This window comes from Macaca mulatta, chromosome 7, assembly GCF_049350105.2.
Source record: "Macaca mulatta isolate MMU2019108-1 chromosome 7, T2T-MMU8v2.0, whole genome shotgun sequence".
Lineage (NCBI taxonomy): Eukaryota > Metazoa > Chordata > Mammalia > Primates > Cercopithecidae > Macaca > Macaca mulatta.
In genome coordinates this window covers 78,909,395-78,925,939 of record NC_133412.1, presented here as the reverse complement: position 1 = coordinate 78,925,939, position 16,545 = coordinate 78,909,395, and the positions used below count along the sequence as shown (strand labels likewise).

Below are 16,545 nucleotides of genomic sequence, written 5' to 3'. Positions count from 1 at the left end.
TACATCATCTTAAAACAGATTTTCGAATTGACTTTAATGCTGAGAGGGGAAAACAGTAATCCCTGCTCCTTAAGCATGCTTTCAATGTTCACCTTTCATCAACTTTTTTTCTATACCAGAACAGTAAGAGGACATGTCCTGATTCCGCACATGTCATCATAACCAGCTACCCGCGGTCAGGATTACTGAATAATATTAATAGCTTGTTGTAAATCAGTTAACAGAATTTTCCAGCCTAGGCGAGTGGTTGTCAAGGCTGCAGACAGCCTTCCTTGTAGGAAAAAAATCTTCAAAGTCCCAGGAGAAGCACTTTCCCTCATAACAGACGTGTTTCCTGCCCTTAGCTTCCAACACATGGGAGTTTGTTACAGACATGTGACACAGAAAAAGACCTTGGGCGACAGTAACTTCCAATGGAGTGACAGAAACAGAAAGAAGGTCAGATGGGAAACAAAGGTCACCCAGGGACTGTCATCGGGGGCTGGCCTCTGCCTCAGTTCTCTCACTTGTACCCAAGAAAAGTCCCTGTTCACTTCCCCACAGATAAGAAGGCAGCCAACCTGGTGTCACACTCCAGTTTGGGTTCAGTTTCCCTCTCTGCTACTCTCAGTTTCCTCATCCCTAAAATGAAAGGAAAAATGAATCCAACCTCAAGGTTGGTTAAGACTGAATGGCATAATGTCTATGAAAGGTACTCAATAAATTTCAAATGCAGTAGTAACATGGACAAAAGAGAGTAGTAATGTGAAAACATTTTGGTGATATGAGACATGAACACAGGATACAGTGATTCCTAAAATTAAAATCTAAAACAGAAATAAGGGGTGAGTTGAAGGATGGAGGGGCAATAAAGTGAATTTTGCCCTTTAGTCATTTGTCATGCTGAAGTCAGACTGCTCGGGTGTTTAGAATTTAGCTGCTTAAGCAATGCTCCAACATGCTCTAAAAGGGCTGGTCCTATCATCAAAAGCAGAGGCTTTGGAAGTAAATTGGTTCTGGAGAATTTGTCCCTTCACATACACCTTCAAACCATAGCTAACTCCTAAATGATCATCAGGTCTGCCTTTAACCTAGGCTGACCTCCACCCCTCCCTAGTTCAGGCAATCAGCCAATGACCAGGGAGCTCCATGTTGATGCCCCTGGCTCAGGCTGATGCTAATTTTCTAAACACAGCCACAAGGTCCAAGGAGATGGGGCTGGGGATGCACTTCCACCTCCTAAGGAGGTGGGTGGGAGCCATTTCAGTAGAGGTCACACCTTAGACTCATCAAGAAAATGTGCCAGGGAGGGAAAAAAGCAAAGAGAAACTATTGGGCTTAATGTCTCTGGATTATTTTTAAAAGAAAAAAAAGAAAAGGAGGCAAAAACTGCCACAATCAGCTTTCTTCTACACTTTGAACAATTAGTATGGAATCAAACCTTACATGATGCTTTTCTGGAGCCTGGGCAATAGCAGCTTTTGCATGGCTTCCTCCCTCTAATTACTCAGGAACCAATACTGGGTGGAAATTTGCACTCATCTGCACAGAAACTTGCAGGGTTTTAAATACTTTGGTTTTCAAGAGCTCTCTAAAAATGAGATGACCAAAGAACTGGGCCTAGCAGTCCTACCCAAACTGACAGCTGAAAGTGAGTGCAAATTTCAGTAGTCAGTCGAAATTATTGATCTAAATTAAGTATCAAAAAAATTCAGGCTGAGCGCTGTGGCTCATGCTTGTAATCCCAGCACTTTTGAGGCAGGTGGATCACCTGAGGTCAGGAGTTCAAGACCAGCCTCGTCAACATGGTGAAACCCCATCTCTACCAAAAAATACAAAAATTAGCTGGGCATGGTGGCACATGCCTGTAGTCCCAGCTACTGGGGAGGCTAAGGTAGGAGAATTGCTTGAACCTGGGAGGTGGAGGTTACAGTGAGCTGAGATCATGCCACTGCACTCCAGCCTGGGGGACAGAGTGAGATTCTGTCTCAAAAACAAAAAAAAAAAAAAGAAGAAAGAAAGAAACATTCAAAATACAACTATGAAAAATACTGGATGATTTTCAAAACATATACTATGCATACCCTTTACAGAGCTGATTTTTAACTGCAAACACTGCATATAAGAACACCATGTCCTTGCTCTTGTGCCTGGCCGTGAAGCCTACTGTAATGAAAAGTCCCCTCAGCAGGGGCAGTTCCAAATTCAATATGATGACATTTATAGTGTCCACCACTATTAGGCAACATATCTCTTGACTTGGGGTCATGGCATCACCGTCACAACTATGAGAAAACTGCATAAGAATACCACACGTCAACACCCAAAACACCCAAAGCCCATAATGGTAGCTGTTCATCCTTGGCAAACAGCATATGAAAATTAACTAGACAACTACACAAAGCAGGGGCCCAAACTCTCAGATGTTGGTTGCCCATTTGTCTGCTCTTAGAAGAGAATCATTCACCCAGTGTCCCCAACAGCCAAGAGAGGGGACGAGAGGTGGTATCAGGATGCAGGGAAGAGCTTCTACCACCATTGGGTCTTAGCAGCTGCGTTAGTCATGTGCTGAAGGGACACACTTGAGGAAGACATCTCCCTGAGTAGCTGCAGTCTGAGAAGGCACAGGCAGAATGGAGTAAGCTTGAAGAAGTACAAAGCGAGTGAAGCAGCATGACAAGAAAGGAGACGAATTCAGACCGACTGTGCACGAGGCTTGGCCTGAGCCCCAGAGGAAGACACAGTCATTCAGAAGACATCCACAGGGAAAAGGTGAACACTGCATCTCTTGAAAACAGTATGTGTAGGCTGGGCACGGTGGCTCAAGCCTGTAATCCCAGCACTTTGGGAGGCCGAGACGGGCGGATCACAAGGTCAGGAGATCGAGACCATCCTGGCTAACCCATCTCTACTAAAAAATACAAAAAACTAGACGGGTGAGGTGGCGGGCACCTGTAGTCCCAGCTACTCGGGAGGCTGAGGCAGGAGAATGGCGTAAACCCGGGAGGCGGAGCCTGCAGTGAGCTGAGATCCGGCCACTGGACTCCAGCCTGGGTGACACAGTGAGACTCTGTCTCAAAAAAAAAAAAAGAAAGAAAACAGTATGTGTGACACAGAGTGTAGACTCCCTTCATTTTACAACTATGGTTTCTTCTATCAGAAGCAGAGCCCTCCCCTGCTGTCTCCAAAATACAGATCTGGGGGCAGGTGCAGTGGCTAATGCCTGTAATCCCAGCACTTTGGGTGGCCGAGGCAGGCAGATCACTTGAGGTCAGGAGTTCGAGACCAGCCTGGCCAACATGGCAATACCCCGTCTCTACTAAAGAGCACACCTGTAATTCCAGCTACTCCAGAGGCTGAGACACCAGAATCGCTGAAACCCGGGAGGTGGAGGTTGCAGTGAGTCGAGATCATGCCACTGTACTCCAGCCTGGGTGACTGAGCGAGACTCTATCTAAAAAAAAAATACAGATCTGGGCTTCTATACGGAAACCTGGTTCACTCAGACAAAGCACTCTCTTTAAGTGCATTCTCTTAGCTAATGCTTGGTACATTTTTCAACAAGGTAGATGAAGAGTACTCAACTATTGGATCTGTGCTTTTTTGCTTATTAATTATTTTGGGTGAGGATAGTTCCTCCATCCTAGAACTGGCAACAAAGCATTTGTTAAAGGACTAGAATACTGTCCAACTTTTCCATATCTGCCTAAAAATGACTACTATTTTCTGCAAAGTCCCTGTCATGGATAATGACATCACACTGTGGAGGAAGGAATGTTTCAGGCAACAGAGATCTGATTCTCTCCTACCCTCCAGGATTCAAACACTAGACTGCAATCAGACTGTGGCTATTTTAACACCAGTGACGCCATATCCCATTGATGCCTTAAGGACACGACGGGATAAGATTCTTCTTTGAACATCACACAAAGCCAAATACATCAGCAGCTGAGCATACAGAGGGCATGAGGTCTACTCACTCTTTGGTCAGAAGAGGACAGGACTTGAGCAGAAAGCGTGAGAGGCCCGAGTCCTGGAAGTAGAGGTCAGGTGGTGCTGTGGGGCTCTTCAGGTTCAAACACCGGACAATCACGTACAGCACAGCAGCCACTGCAGCCAGCTTCACTCCATCAAACACGGCTGGGAGCTCGGGGGTCTCCAGCATGGCATTCATCTTGATCTGGGGAGCAGAGGCATAGGTCTAGGTTTACAAGCACAGTGAGGACAGGTGATGCCCACAACCCTACAGATGCATGGTGGGCTAAGAGACACTGCCAGTGATGGTGTGCCACAGTTCAGATGTTTCCATAGGCTCCTGCCAGGCAGACACCGCCAGCACCTTGCAGCTACTAATCAACTGGCCATAATCCAAATCACAAACAGTGTGAGCATGGATAAACTAGGTACTGTGTTTTCTTTTTATAATCTCACAAGCATTTCTAAGATGAGCAAATCAAAAAATCGAAAAATGCTAAGAACAGTGTTCTTTATCGGAGGGGTAAAAATAAGATCAAAGTGGTGGCAACAGGACCACGAGTAGAACTTTGATTTTTGTTAACAGGTCATCCTTTTGTTTTTTTTTTCCTCTCTGTAGATTTTACCTGAACCTTGTGCCCCAGGTGTGTGTTAAGTGTTGTGTTTACAGCCTTGAACAGAAACCCGGAAAGGACTGCTGGTGCCACCAGGTGTGGTTGTACTGCCTGCTGGCCTCACCCCTTTATTTGCAGAGCAGGCTGAGATAAAGCAACCTCAGTCTGACTCAGCCATCTGCTCCCCAGAGGCTCCCCAGTGCTGGAGTCTGAGTCAGACTCAGCCCAGGTCACAGCAATCCTGGCTCCTAAGGGTTTCAGGTGTGAGAGCTTGGTTAGTTGTTTTTTTTCCCCCCTGTGGAGGCTGACTGTAGCCATTAGTCCAAAATTAGGTTAAAAGTAAACCAAATTGACCACTAGGCCAAAATCTAAAACTGGAGTACAGACAATATATATATGCTTATCTGTCCTTTCCCAAGCTTTCCCAGTACTTCATCTTTTGAAGTAACTTCACCTTATATACAACACACGCCCCTCCAAACATATAAAACCAAACATCAACAATGACAAAAGCAACAGCAACAAAAATCCAGTATTTTCCTTGCTGCTCGGCAGAAAAACAAAACATCAGCTGTTACCTTAAAAATCAGGGAAACCACAAGCTAACAAAAAAGAGAAAATGGTAACTCTCACAGCCAAGGTAGCTATGGCAACAGCTTCCCCTGGAATGGTTTCAAGTAGCCTCTGCTAACAACTGTCATCATGAGAGCTCTGGTAGCCAGCGCCGGAGACAGGATAGGCAGAACAAAACAATCTCCACCAACTGCGTTTGGGGTATAACCAACCGAACTTTCCTAAGACCTACAGCAAGTCCAGAAAGGACTCAGAAACCCTTTTCTAAACTCAAGGTCACTTTGGCAGACAATCTCTGGCAGGGATTCCCAATTCAATAATGAAAGGAAATAAAAGATCACAGCTCCGTAACTAGTCTTCCACCATCAGGGCAAGACAAGGATTTTTTTAAACTTACCTGACACAATTTCAAATCAAGGCTAGACCATTAATATAAACTCAGCTACACTGAACTTCTGTGAGGAGACAGTTTTCTTAAAACTTAACTTCTGCGCTGGGCACCATGGCTCACGCCTGTAATCGTAGCACTTTGGGAGGCCAAGGAGACCACTTGAGGTCAGGAGCTCCAGACCAGCCTGGCCAACAAGGTGAAATCCTGTCTCTACCAAAAATACAAAAATTAGCCAGGTGTGGTGGCACATGCCTGTAATCCCAGCTACTTGGGAGTCTGAGGCAGGAGGATCACTTGAATCCGGAAAGCACAGGTTGCAGTGAGCCAAGATCATGCCACTGCACTACAGCCTGGGGACAAGGGCGAAACTCCATCTCAAAAACAAAAAACCAAAAAACTTAACTTCTGGTGACACTTCTCCTCACTCCTGGGGTCATATCCCCTAAAAGCTATCTATAAACCCCTAAAACAAGGATCCTTAACTTGGGGTCTGTGGGTTCCCCATGGGATCCTAGGGTCTAAGAGCCCCCTGAAATCACATGAAAGTTTGTGCACATAAGCAGTTTTCTGGGGAGAGAGTTGGCAGCTTTAATCAGATTATCTAAAAAGGGTCTGTGGCCTAAAAAAGTACACAGCACTGCACTAAGATGCCCAATAGGTTTAATCTGTAGCTCCCATTCCTCACCTTGTCCGAACCCACCACGGATGCCAAACGAAGGCTAAACAAATGTCTAAGATGATGCAGCTTGTTAATATAGGCTTCTAAGTCTCCACATTCTATTAGAGGACCAAAACTAAAATCCACCAGAAATTCTCTGACTATACGCTGGTAATATGGAACTGAACTGGAAGTTCTTCCTCATCACCTTTGTTGGAAAGAGAACAGGGTAATGCAGCAAGTAGTTTCTTGTTGGTTTGGAGTGGACTTACTAAATCAAACAAGTAAGTTCTTTCCTTCCCACTTCTACTCACTGCTTCCTAACATAAGGGGAGGAGAAGCAAAAATAAGAGTCTCAGCAATACATACCAATGTTATTTATTCTTCTCACTGCAAATATGAATTTTCCTTGAAGAGTTGTACAGTTGGGCCGATCAGGTCAGATCTCTTATTCAAACTAACCTAAAAGCTAAAAAGATTGGATGGTGATGTTTTAAAGTTGAAACGTAAGCACAGTCTAAGTTTCTCTGCATTTAAAGTCTTTAGGGAAAAGACAATTTGGTTAATTAACATGTATGCCACACTCTTGAACGTTTGGCCTTTTTAACAAGCCTGCTGCGAGAAGGCTTTGTGAATCCACCAAGACTGACAGGCTCTCTCTGGTTTCTAGGGCAAGTTTTCTGCTGTGTTCCTCATTCTGGCTAAAGCCAATTCACATTGCTTTGAACCTTTATCTCACAATATAATCTCCAGAAATGCCTAACAGGACAGGTAACATCTCTGTGTGACCAATGAAATCACTTAGCAAGGTTTGAGATCAAGACAGCACAGCCAGTCCCCTCATTTGTTCTCTTCCAAACATACAGCAGGGACAGAAAAAAATATGAGCTGAGAAAAGTAATAGGGCACAGATGGGCTCAAAACCAAAGTACCAGAAACAGAACAGGGCCAAAAGCAATGGGTAGGGGATTGCATTGCTTGTAGGGTCTCAGTTCAGACTGGGGCCAGAGGCTGGCTGCTAAGAAGTGCCAGAAGCTAAAAGTGCTCGCTGTGAGATGGGGGACCTGAGCTGAGCCTACTGCAAGAATCTGCTAAAAGATCTATGGCTTCCAAAAAAGCAGAAGCAAAAAGAGAGAACATGGGGGAAACAGCCAATGTTTATGCAGCACTATCTACGTGCTAAGCTCTGTTCTTCAAATTTGACATATGCTAGCTCATTTAATCCTTCCCATACCCTATGAGGTAGATGCTATTATTACCCCATTTTATAGACAAGGTAACTGAGGCATAGGAAGTTTAAGTTACTTGCCCAGTGTCATACAGCTGCGGGGTAGAAAAGCCAGCATTTATATCTGGCCCAAGAGATCCTCCTCTTAATCACCATGCTGTGCTACTTGAAGGCAGGTAAGTAGAGAAAGAGAGAGAGGCAAGCAAGAAAATGCATGGTGCAGGAGACACACACGAGACACCAGAGACTTGCCCAAAGTCAGACAGCTGTAAACAGCAGAGCTGGGATTCAAGCCCAATTTTTTTTTTCTGATTCTACCACACCGAAATGACTTCAGAAGAAAATCAAAGCCAGTTGAAGGAAAGAATCAATTAACCTTCGGAACAGTCCTGCCTAACTTCCAATTATTATCTGTCCCTATTCTGAGACAAATTAGTCATAGGCTAGGCTGTGGTGAGGTAGGCCGGAAGAGCAAAGTCTTCAGTCACATGATAGGCCACCTGACCCCACAGGCTTGGCTGCCAAATGAAAAACAGGGCATGGACCCGATCAAAGATCCTAAACTGGCAGTCCACGGGGCAGTGTTGCATTCAGTTGGCATTTAAAAAACAAATTTATTCATTGCCATATTATTAACACCAGGAGATTTCAGATAAAAATCTAGATTTCTGATTTCTCTTGGAAATAAAATCAGAAGATTTGGCAACACAGGGCCAGCATTGTCACACCACGACAATGGACAGAGCTGAGCAGGGCTGCCCCCTTCAGACCCAGCAAGCTCTCTCCAGGTGGCCACAGTCCCCACCACTCCCTATTATGGGGTCCTCAACACTGACCCCTGGCCCGCTTTAATCATTTACAGTACCTGAATGGTCCCCGTAAACATCTGAATATGCAATCTTTGGATAAAAGCATCTAAGGTCCCTTCTAGCCCTGAAAAGGTCTGTGTTGACTGAATATTTGAAAAATATATGATCTCTCTCTCTATATATATATAAAAATAAAAAATTCCTAGAAAAAATGATGGAAAGGCAAGAGTGGCAAAGCTGATAGGATAACAAGATGTAGTGCCTTTTATTTATTGATATTTTCACTGAGGTTTATTTATACCTTAACTCTTTCCACAAACTACTTGAGACAGCTTCAAGATAACACCCTTAGTGAATCTATACACATAGCGAAGGATCTGGAAATGTGTAAGACTGCTAACTGCTTTCTGATAGTAAATGTCCCCTTCATCCTTAGTAGAGAAACCTGGGAAATGTGCCCAGCTGAAAAAAACTACATACTCCCGCTTCCCTTAGCTAGGTGAGTCCATGTAACTAAATTCTGGTCAGCTCTGGAGGGGTTGATCTAATTTCTGGGAAGGCTCCTTAGAGGGCAGGGAGTTCACCCTTTGTCTGCCCTTTTCCCTTCTTGCGTCCCTGGAATGCAGAAAACATGGCTGCAACTCTAACAGCTGTCTCGGGCCCTGAAGTGACCTTGAGGTCTCTCTAGGAGCCCCATTAAGATGACAGCAGGGCAGAGAGACAGAAATCTGAATTCCTGACAACTTAATGGAGCCACCATATCAGATCTAGACTGCCTATCTCAGGACTTCTTTTACATGAGAGAATGAACAGTTGAAGCCACTATGACTTCTAGACTCTTTTACTTGGCAATTTCTAAAGATACAGAAGGAAAACTACGTATTCAAATCTTTATGAATGCTAAAATCACTGGGTTATAAGACTATTGGCAATTTCTTTTTTTCTATTTCCCAAAATTAATGACTACAAATATTTTTATTATTAGAACAAAGCATTAAAATAGTAACTAAGAAAATCTAAGGAGAAATTTTAAAACCCTGGAAAGGAAAATATGTATGTCAACATACACAACAATTATGTATGTGATAAAGCTTTAATGCATGTGATTATGCTTTAATTAACTTATCTGAGCTTTCTGTTGGCAGAAAAGGGAAACCCAGTCAGACCTATGGTTTCCAAAATGGAAAGAGAGCTAACATATATTGTGCTCTTCACCCAGTGTCATAACAGATACTCAGTGGAAACAGGGCTTATCTGGCACAGAATTATTAAAAAAAAAATGTGGGACTTTATGTAAGGGGACCTTGAGTGATGTGACAGACAATGTCCTCCCACAACTTTTTTTAAATAGCAAATGCAGTAGGTAATTAATTTCCTCAACCCTCGAAAAATGCCAGGGTTTTAAAATTTAATTCAATTCAGGGAAGGCAATTCTATGAGAGATTATTTATAATTATTGTGGTCCAACTACACAGCCTTGATCCAAGCCTTCATTCAACCTGAAGTCCTGAGGAACAGGTCAGTTCTGCATGTCCCTGGGGACACTTCCTGGCGTTTCAGCAGGCTTATTTAAGTACCTGACTACCTCCAGTGCACCTAGCATTGTGCAGGTTGGCAGTTAAGTAAATTCTCATTTTAACCAGGAGGAAAAGAAATTTATGTTAAGGCTATCTGTACTTTAGAAGCTTAGACGAAAATCAGTCCAGGAAAAAAAAAACAATTAAGCAAGGAAGGACTCATGAAGCAGCTAGATCTAGAACCCAGCCTTAGTGAATGAAGTACAGTTGTTCCTCCTTAACTGCAGACTCAACCAACCACTGATGAAAAATTTTGAAAAAAAAGACAACAATAAGGCTGGGTGCGGTGGCTCACGCCTGTAATCCTAGCACTTTGGGAGGCCAAGGCGGGTGGATCACTTGAGACCAGGAGTTCAAGATGAGCCTGGCCAATATGGAGAGACCCTCATCTCTATCAAAAATATTTAAAAATTAGCTGGGTATGGTGGCACGTGCCTGTAATCCCAGGCTGAGACAGAAGAATCGCTTGAATCTGAGATGCGGAAGTTGCTACCACCGCACTCCAGCCTGAGTGACAGAGACTCTTAAAAAAAAAAAAAAAAAGGGTAAGAGAAAAGATAATATAAAAAGAAAAAAAATTTAAATAAAAGCAATAGAGTATAACAATTACTTACATCATTTACTTTGTAATCGATATGATAAGTAATCTAGAGATGATTTAATGTATATAGGAGGATACGCATAGGTTATATGCTAATACTATGCCATTTTATATCAGACTTGATCATCTGTGGGTTTGGTATCTGCACGGGACCTGGAACTGTTTCCCCATGGATATACAGCAAAAACTGTATAAAATGTAGAAGCATATGTAAGTATGAGTGTGTGCATGTACAGTGCATATACATAGGTATTAAATGAGGAGTTAAGTAATTTTAGAAAAAAAATTTTCACATTCACTTTATCTTGCTGCATTTTGTTTTATGGTATTCTTTTATCCCCAAGTCTGACTTGTCACAAAATATTAATATTCTGAACTTGTTCTAGATACAGCAAACTCCGATTCCATTGTATTATTTTGTGTGGCCCTCCCCACTTTCCAGGCAGATGAAATCCAGTTAAAATGAACATCAGGCAGCCTAGATAGGGAAAAGAAGTCACACAGAACAGCTGGAGGGCTGGGTATGTTGCAGATGAAAAGGAAGCTACCCCCACCCCAAACCCAGCTCCACCTCCATGATGGGCTGGGCTTCCTGTGTACCTGCGGCAATCCCTTCTCTGCCGGCTAGCCCACACCTCCCCTGCCATTTTATGAATGGGATTTAGGTGCTGTAAATGGGAGTCAGAATTCCATTTATAGTCTGCATTAACAAAGGAAACCAAGGTGCTGCCAAATGCCCAACATCTAGTCACTAAAGGAACTCGCAGTGTTGCCCCTGGTCTCTAAGATAAGCTTGACTGGTATTTCCACCAGAGGTGAAGGCCTGAGCTGTGTCTCCCACGCCCCTTTCTGCTCTCCCCTGGCTAAGAGCATTATTTTCAGATGGAGGCACAGATAGAGTGAGAAACCGCCACTGCATTGGGAAAAGCTCCAGTCTGGGGGCTCTGAGACCTGGGTCCTAGTGTCTGCTCTGCCCCTTCCTGGCTGATGACCTTGAATCAAGGCACTTAACCTTTTTGGGCCCCAAAGGGCCCATCTGTAAAATGAGAAAGTTATATTAGAAGTAGATGATGCCAAAGGTCTCTTTCAGCTAGAAATGTCTGAGATTCTAGGGATAGAATTGCGGTCCTCGGCTAAAGAGCATAGGAAAAAACTATCGCTGTACTTTGTAACAGAAAATGGCCATTTTCCAGCCTACTTCATAGATGATTACACAGTTCATAAGAACTAACAACCCTCAGGGCCTTTGTTCTTTCTTCAAATAAATTAAACAGTTATATATTTTCTTTTAGCTGTGCCAATAATTTCATCATATTTATTCCACCTGCATGGGATCGTGATGCTTTTAGCCTTGGAACACCAATATTCACTGACAGGACGCAACTTACACTGCGGAAAGAACAAACAAACTGAGCAGAGAGACCCCAAACAAAGGAAACCCTTTATCTGGTGTAGCAAGTTGAATAGTGACCCTCCCCCCAGAATTCATGTCCATCTGAAACCAGTGAATGTGAAGTTATTTGGAATTGGGTCTTTGCAGATGTAATCAAGTTAAGATGGGGTCATACTTGTTGGAGGGGGTCCTAACCCCATGACTGGTGTCCTTGGAAGAAGGGAAATCTGGACACAAAGACACAGATACACAGGGGAGGAGGCCACATGAAGATGGAAGTGGAGACTGGAGCCACGTATCTACAGCAAGCAATGCCAAGGATGACTGGCAACCATCAGAAGTCAGGAGACAGGCGGGGAATAGTCTTGCCTTCAGAGCCTAAGGAAGGAACCAACCTTGCAACACCTGTTTTCAAACTTCCAGCTTCTAGAATGGTGAGAGAATATGCCCAAATTACCTCTCATGACTCAGGAGTTCCACGCTCCTGTCCTTAGTGGCTGAAGGGACTGTTTGCCACATCCTTCTGAAAGGCCCCTTGTTACTCAGACAAGCTCCAATCAATTCAGATGATAGCTAACTGACATGAACACCCTCAGATGACTCGTTGACATAATACAAATTGCATTCTGTGAATAAATACTTATTGGCTTGGCTTCTTTGCCTCTGTGATTCAGCTGTCAGAACCATCCTTTCCTTTCCTCTTAGCTATCAGCAAAGTGAGGGAGCTCAGAGGACACAGACATCTGGGGGAGGGGGAGATCTCTCTTCCCTGCAACCCAAAAGGACCTAACATAACAAGCTTTGATACTTATGGGTCCTAAGGCAAATACCTCTCAAAGAAAACCAAGCCAAACCCCTAAAGGATTTCTCTGTTCCAATTCCATCTGGTTGAAGATGTAAATTTCATTTAGGGTCCAGTCCTGCAGTGAGACAGCCAGTGCCAAATCCAGCTACAGTGTTTGTCCTGGGGCAAGTTCCTTAATCCCTCTGAACCCCATCTGTAAACTGAACATGTTAATACATAAAGAGCATTTTAAAACAATGCCTGGCATACAGTACTACTGTATTCGCTATTACCATCTCCACTATTAAACTTTCCTCCATTTTGCCTCAGTAAACAACCTAAGTTGACAGAAATGACCACAAAACATACTCCTTCCTAACTGACATACAAGTCTCATTAGCAGTGAACTCACTAGCTGATTGACTGCTTGGGCCTCCTCCAATGAGTTTAAAATTAATCCCAGGACATACTCTTGTTGATTCTTCTAAAATGGAACCATATCTTCTAAAATGGAACCATGTGAGACTTAATAAATTACTGGATAATAAGTGGTGATCATCATGTCTCATAAACAGTTCCAAGATGCATTGTTCTTGTTTTCTGTGCTAAAATGCATCCTTGGCAGTGCACAGCTGGAACCCCTCCTCCTGACACCACCCCGCTCCTGCTGAGGGGCTTCTCCTGCCCATGGAAAGGCTACCCATTCCTCCCTGCAGGTAAAAATCCCCTCTTGCCTAGCCTGGCTCTCCCAGCACACTGTAATGCCCTGAGATAAAACTTTGTCCCCCAAAGTACCCTGTGAGGGTGTCAGGATACAGATAGCAGAAGGCCACATCACATTGCCCCAAAAACATGGTTTGTTTCCATCCCATGTCATCCTGATTTTTCGGCCTCTTTGGTGGCAACTTAGGTAAAAGTACAACCCCATCTTAACTTGATTACATCTGCAAAGACCCAATTTCCAAATAAGGTCACATTCACTGGTTTCAGATGGACATAAATTTTGGGGGGTCACTACTGAACTTGCTACACCAGATAAAAGTGGTCAACCTTAAATGTGGGCAACATGTTATCCTTGGAGAGAAAGTAAGGAGGAAATGGGCCACCTTCTCCCCACTTTATCTGCCATTTAACTAAAGAAGTCAGAGCCATCATAGGGGGAAAAAAGCCATTTTGCAGGGACAAGAACAAGCCCAGATGATTTGGGAGAGAAGGCCCAGCCATCCCCATCTGAGTTGTGCCTTTGTGTCCTCTGAGTCACTGCCACGGGATAGGAGAGCCTCAGAGCACAGCCAGGAGGCTTCGGGAACTGCACAGCCTTGTGACTGGGCCCTGTTCTCACTCTGGGTAAGGTCTGATGAGGTGAGTGAACACCTTAGCCAGCAGCTCACCAGATCTACTTTTCAGCAAATCAGTTTTGGTCTAGGCCCGCATGTCCTCCCACAGAGGGTTCTGTGGGACGGAGTCTTCACGGTGCTCAAAAACTCTGGGTTTGTTTTTGAGATGGAGTTTCGCTCTTGTTGCCCAACCTGGAGTGCAATGGCACAATCTCGGGTCACTGCAACCTCTGCCTCCTGGGTTTAAGCCTCTGGAGGAGCTAGGATTACAGGCGGGTGCCACCATGCCTGGCTAGTTTTTTGTATTTTTAGTACAAACGGGGTTTCACCATGTTAGCCAGGCTGGTCTCGAACTCCTGACCTCAGGTGATCCACCCACCTCAGCCTCCCAAAGTGCTGGAACTACAGGCGTGAGCCACTGCACCTGGCCAATACTCTGGGTTTTAAAAGATCCCCTCTCGGCTGGGCACAGTGGCTTACATCTATAATCCTAGCCATTTGGGAGGCCAAGGAGGGTGGATCGCTTGAGCCCAGGAGTTCAAGGCAAGCCTGTGTGACCTGGAGAAACTCTGTCTCTATTGTTTAAAAGAAAAAAAAAAAAGACCTCCTCCCACCACCACCACCTCAAGCCAGAAGGGATGGGAAAGCCCTGGCAACAATAGGGCCAATCCTGTTTTCCAGAGATGCTGAGAAACACTGATTTTTGAACATTAACTAACTCAAGCCAGGGACTGCCCTGAAAGGGTGGGAGTGGGTTACCACAACAAGGAAGGATAAAGCCCCTGGTTGATCCAGTTCATCTCTTACAAACCAGGTCCTACAAGGTGAAGGGATCATCAAGTCACACACAATTTGGTAGAAGAGAATTGGAGGGATTGACAGATAATTAAATGTATTTAAGGCAAGGTTGCCCTCTGTTGTATTCAAGATAAGACCTTGAAATTGTCTTTCTGTGCAAACCTACTCATGTGATAACAGTTTTATTTAGTCATATTTCTTCCACAAAGTCATAAGGTCACAGACTCAATCTGCTGGAATTTCAGAAAATAGTCTACAAGTTCTCAGGGGGAGTCAAGTTACCCAATGCAGGAAAACGTGAACCTCACAGTTAAATGTCAGGAATGGCTACTAACCCAGGAGCTTCCACAAAGAAAGTTACCAAACTGAAAATGTCTGAAGACTGAGTCACCAGTTAAACAGGAACATTTAATTGGGCACTTTTATGTGCCCTTACTAAAATACTGAACGGAAGCTGGCCTCTCCCACTAGCAAATAACCCTGCTGAAAAAATAGTACTGTCTACGAGAGAACGAATGGGTAAAGCACTTAGTAAAATCACAGGCAAAATTGTTTTCTCTTCCACTGAGAAACCATGAATTCATACCTGAGAGCAAACAAAAAAATCTTAAGCCAGGTATTTCCTCTAGGCAGATTCTAGATTTTCCAAGAGAAAAGGCACTTGAATTGTGAGATTTATCCTAAACATATTTTTAAAAATTGATACCATAATTAAATTCTGTAATATCAAAACCAAAATTCCAGTTTACCAGAACCCAATGAGCACAAGTGCCTACTTTACTGGAATTTTTAAGAGAAGGATAAAACTAAAGAAGAGGGCATCTCCAGATTGATTGTCCTGGGCACCATACAGATGCCACCCACTCTTCTATGTCTGGAAATAAGCTTCCAGAAGGAGGAAATGGAGATGGGGGTGGGAGGGCAAGACCCAGCGCCTGGCACAGCCGTTGCCTGAAGAACCACTCACCCCATGGAACTCCCTAAGGCAGGCAAAGAAGAAAGTTTCACCCAGACCTGCAACAGAAAAGGACGTACAGCTACTCTCAGTTAATGAGAAAATAAAAATAACTAGGACTCCTCGTTCCTGAGTGTTCTGGTTTACCAAGGCTCCCAGTGCCCCCAATGCCTGGCTAATACACACTGTAGGGCCCGTAATGAGAGCATTAACACGTGCAGCCCATTATCACTCTGACAGTCTTGCATTTCACCATGGCAGGCATCTGTGAGGAAACCCGACCAATGACCAATGGGCCAAGCTCCTCTCCTTCCCTGCCAAAGGAGAGACTTGCTCGGCACACTCACCCCAGCTGGGCAAAGCTGAGGTCACTCGCCCATCCATCTGTTTCAGCTGTGTGGCTCTCTGATGCTGAATTCTGCCACCTGGGAGCAACAGCACCCCTCAGGGCTTGGCCACCAGACCCTGTTACACAGGGATAGACAGCAGGAAAAGCTCTGTGCTCCTTGCCCTCCAAGACCAAGAGAAGGTTCTGGGGGCAATAGTACATGGTGTGCACAGCATTTTGAAGCATGCTTTACTTATTTCTGTTTTATAAATACCTCGGACGCTGTGAGCAGAAACAGGATCGCCTGCCAGTTTAGAGCAGAAGGCCTGAAGGTCACGTGGATTCCTTTGTGACCAAGTCTTAGGAGACAAATGCTACCAGCTAAATCCAGATAAATATGAAGGGCTGATTTGTGCCTGACATGAAGAAGGGATACTGTGAGACAAGCGCCTATCTGCTACTGCACACGCCAGCCTAACGCTGGGCCTCCAGGGAGCCCTGCCCAGCTTCCGCCATCAGTCCTGCTGATTATGAGAGCTAAAGAG

General features: G+C 44.3%; 1 protein-coding gene across 8 annotated transcripts in view; it reads right to left on the bottom strand.

Moving 5' to 3' along the window:
* ABHD2 (abhydrolase domain containing 2, acylglycerol lipase) overlaps positions 1-16,545 on the bottom strand; it is a 122,678-nt gene that overhangs the window by 90,458 nt on the left and 15,675 nt on the right. For 4 of the 8 annotated variants that reach the window (XR_013395115.1, XR_013395116.1, NM_001261263.1 and 1 more), the window contains 2 exon segments: positions 6,560-6,659; positions 3,960-4,159 (listed from right to left, as the gene is read on the bottom strand). Coding sequence is in view for 6 of the 8 variants with exons in the window: in NM_001261263.1 (NP_001248192.1) it covers positions 3,960-4,153 (194 nt within the window). In the remaining 2 variants the exon portion in view is untranslated. 8 annotated transcript variants of the gene reach the window in all.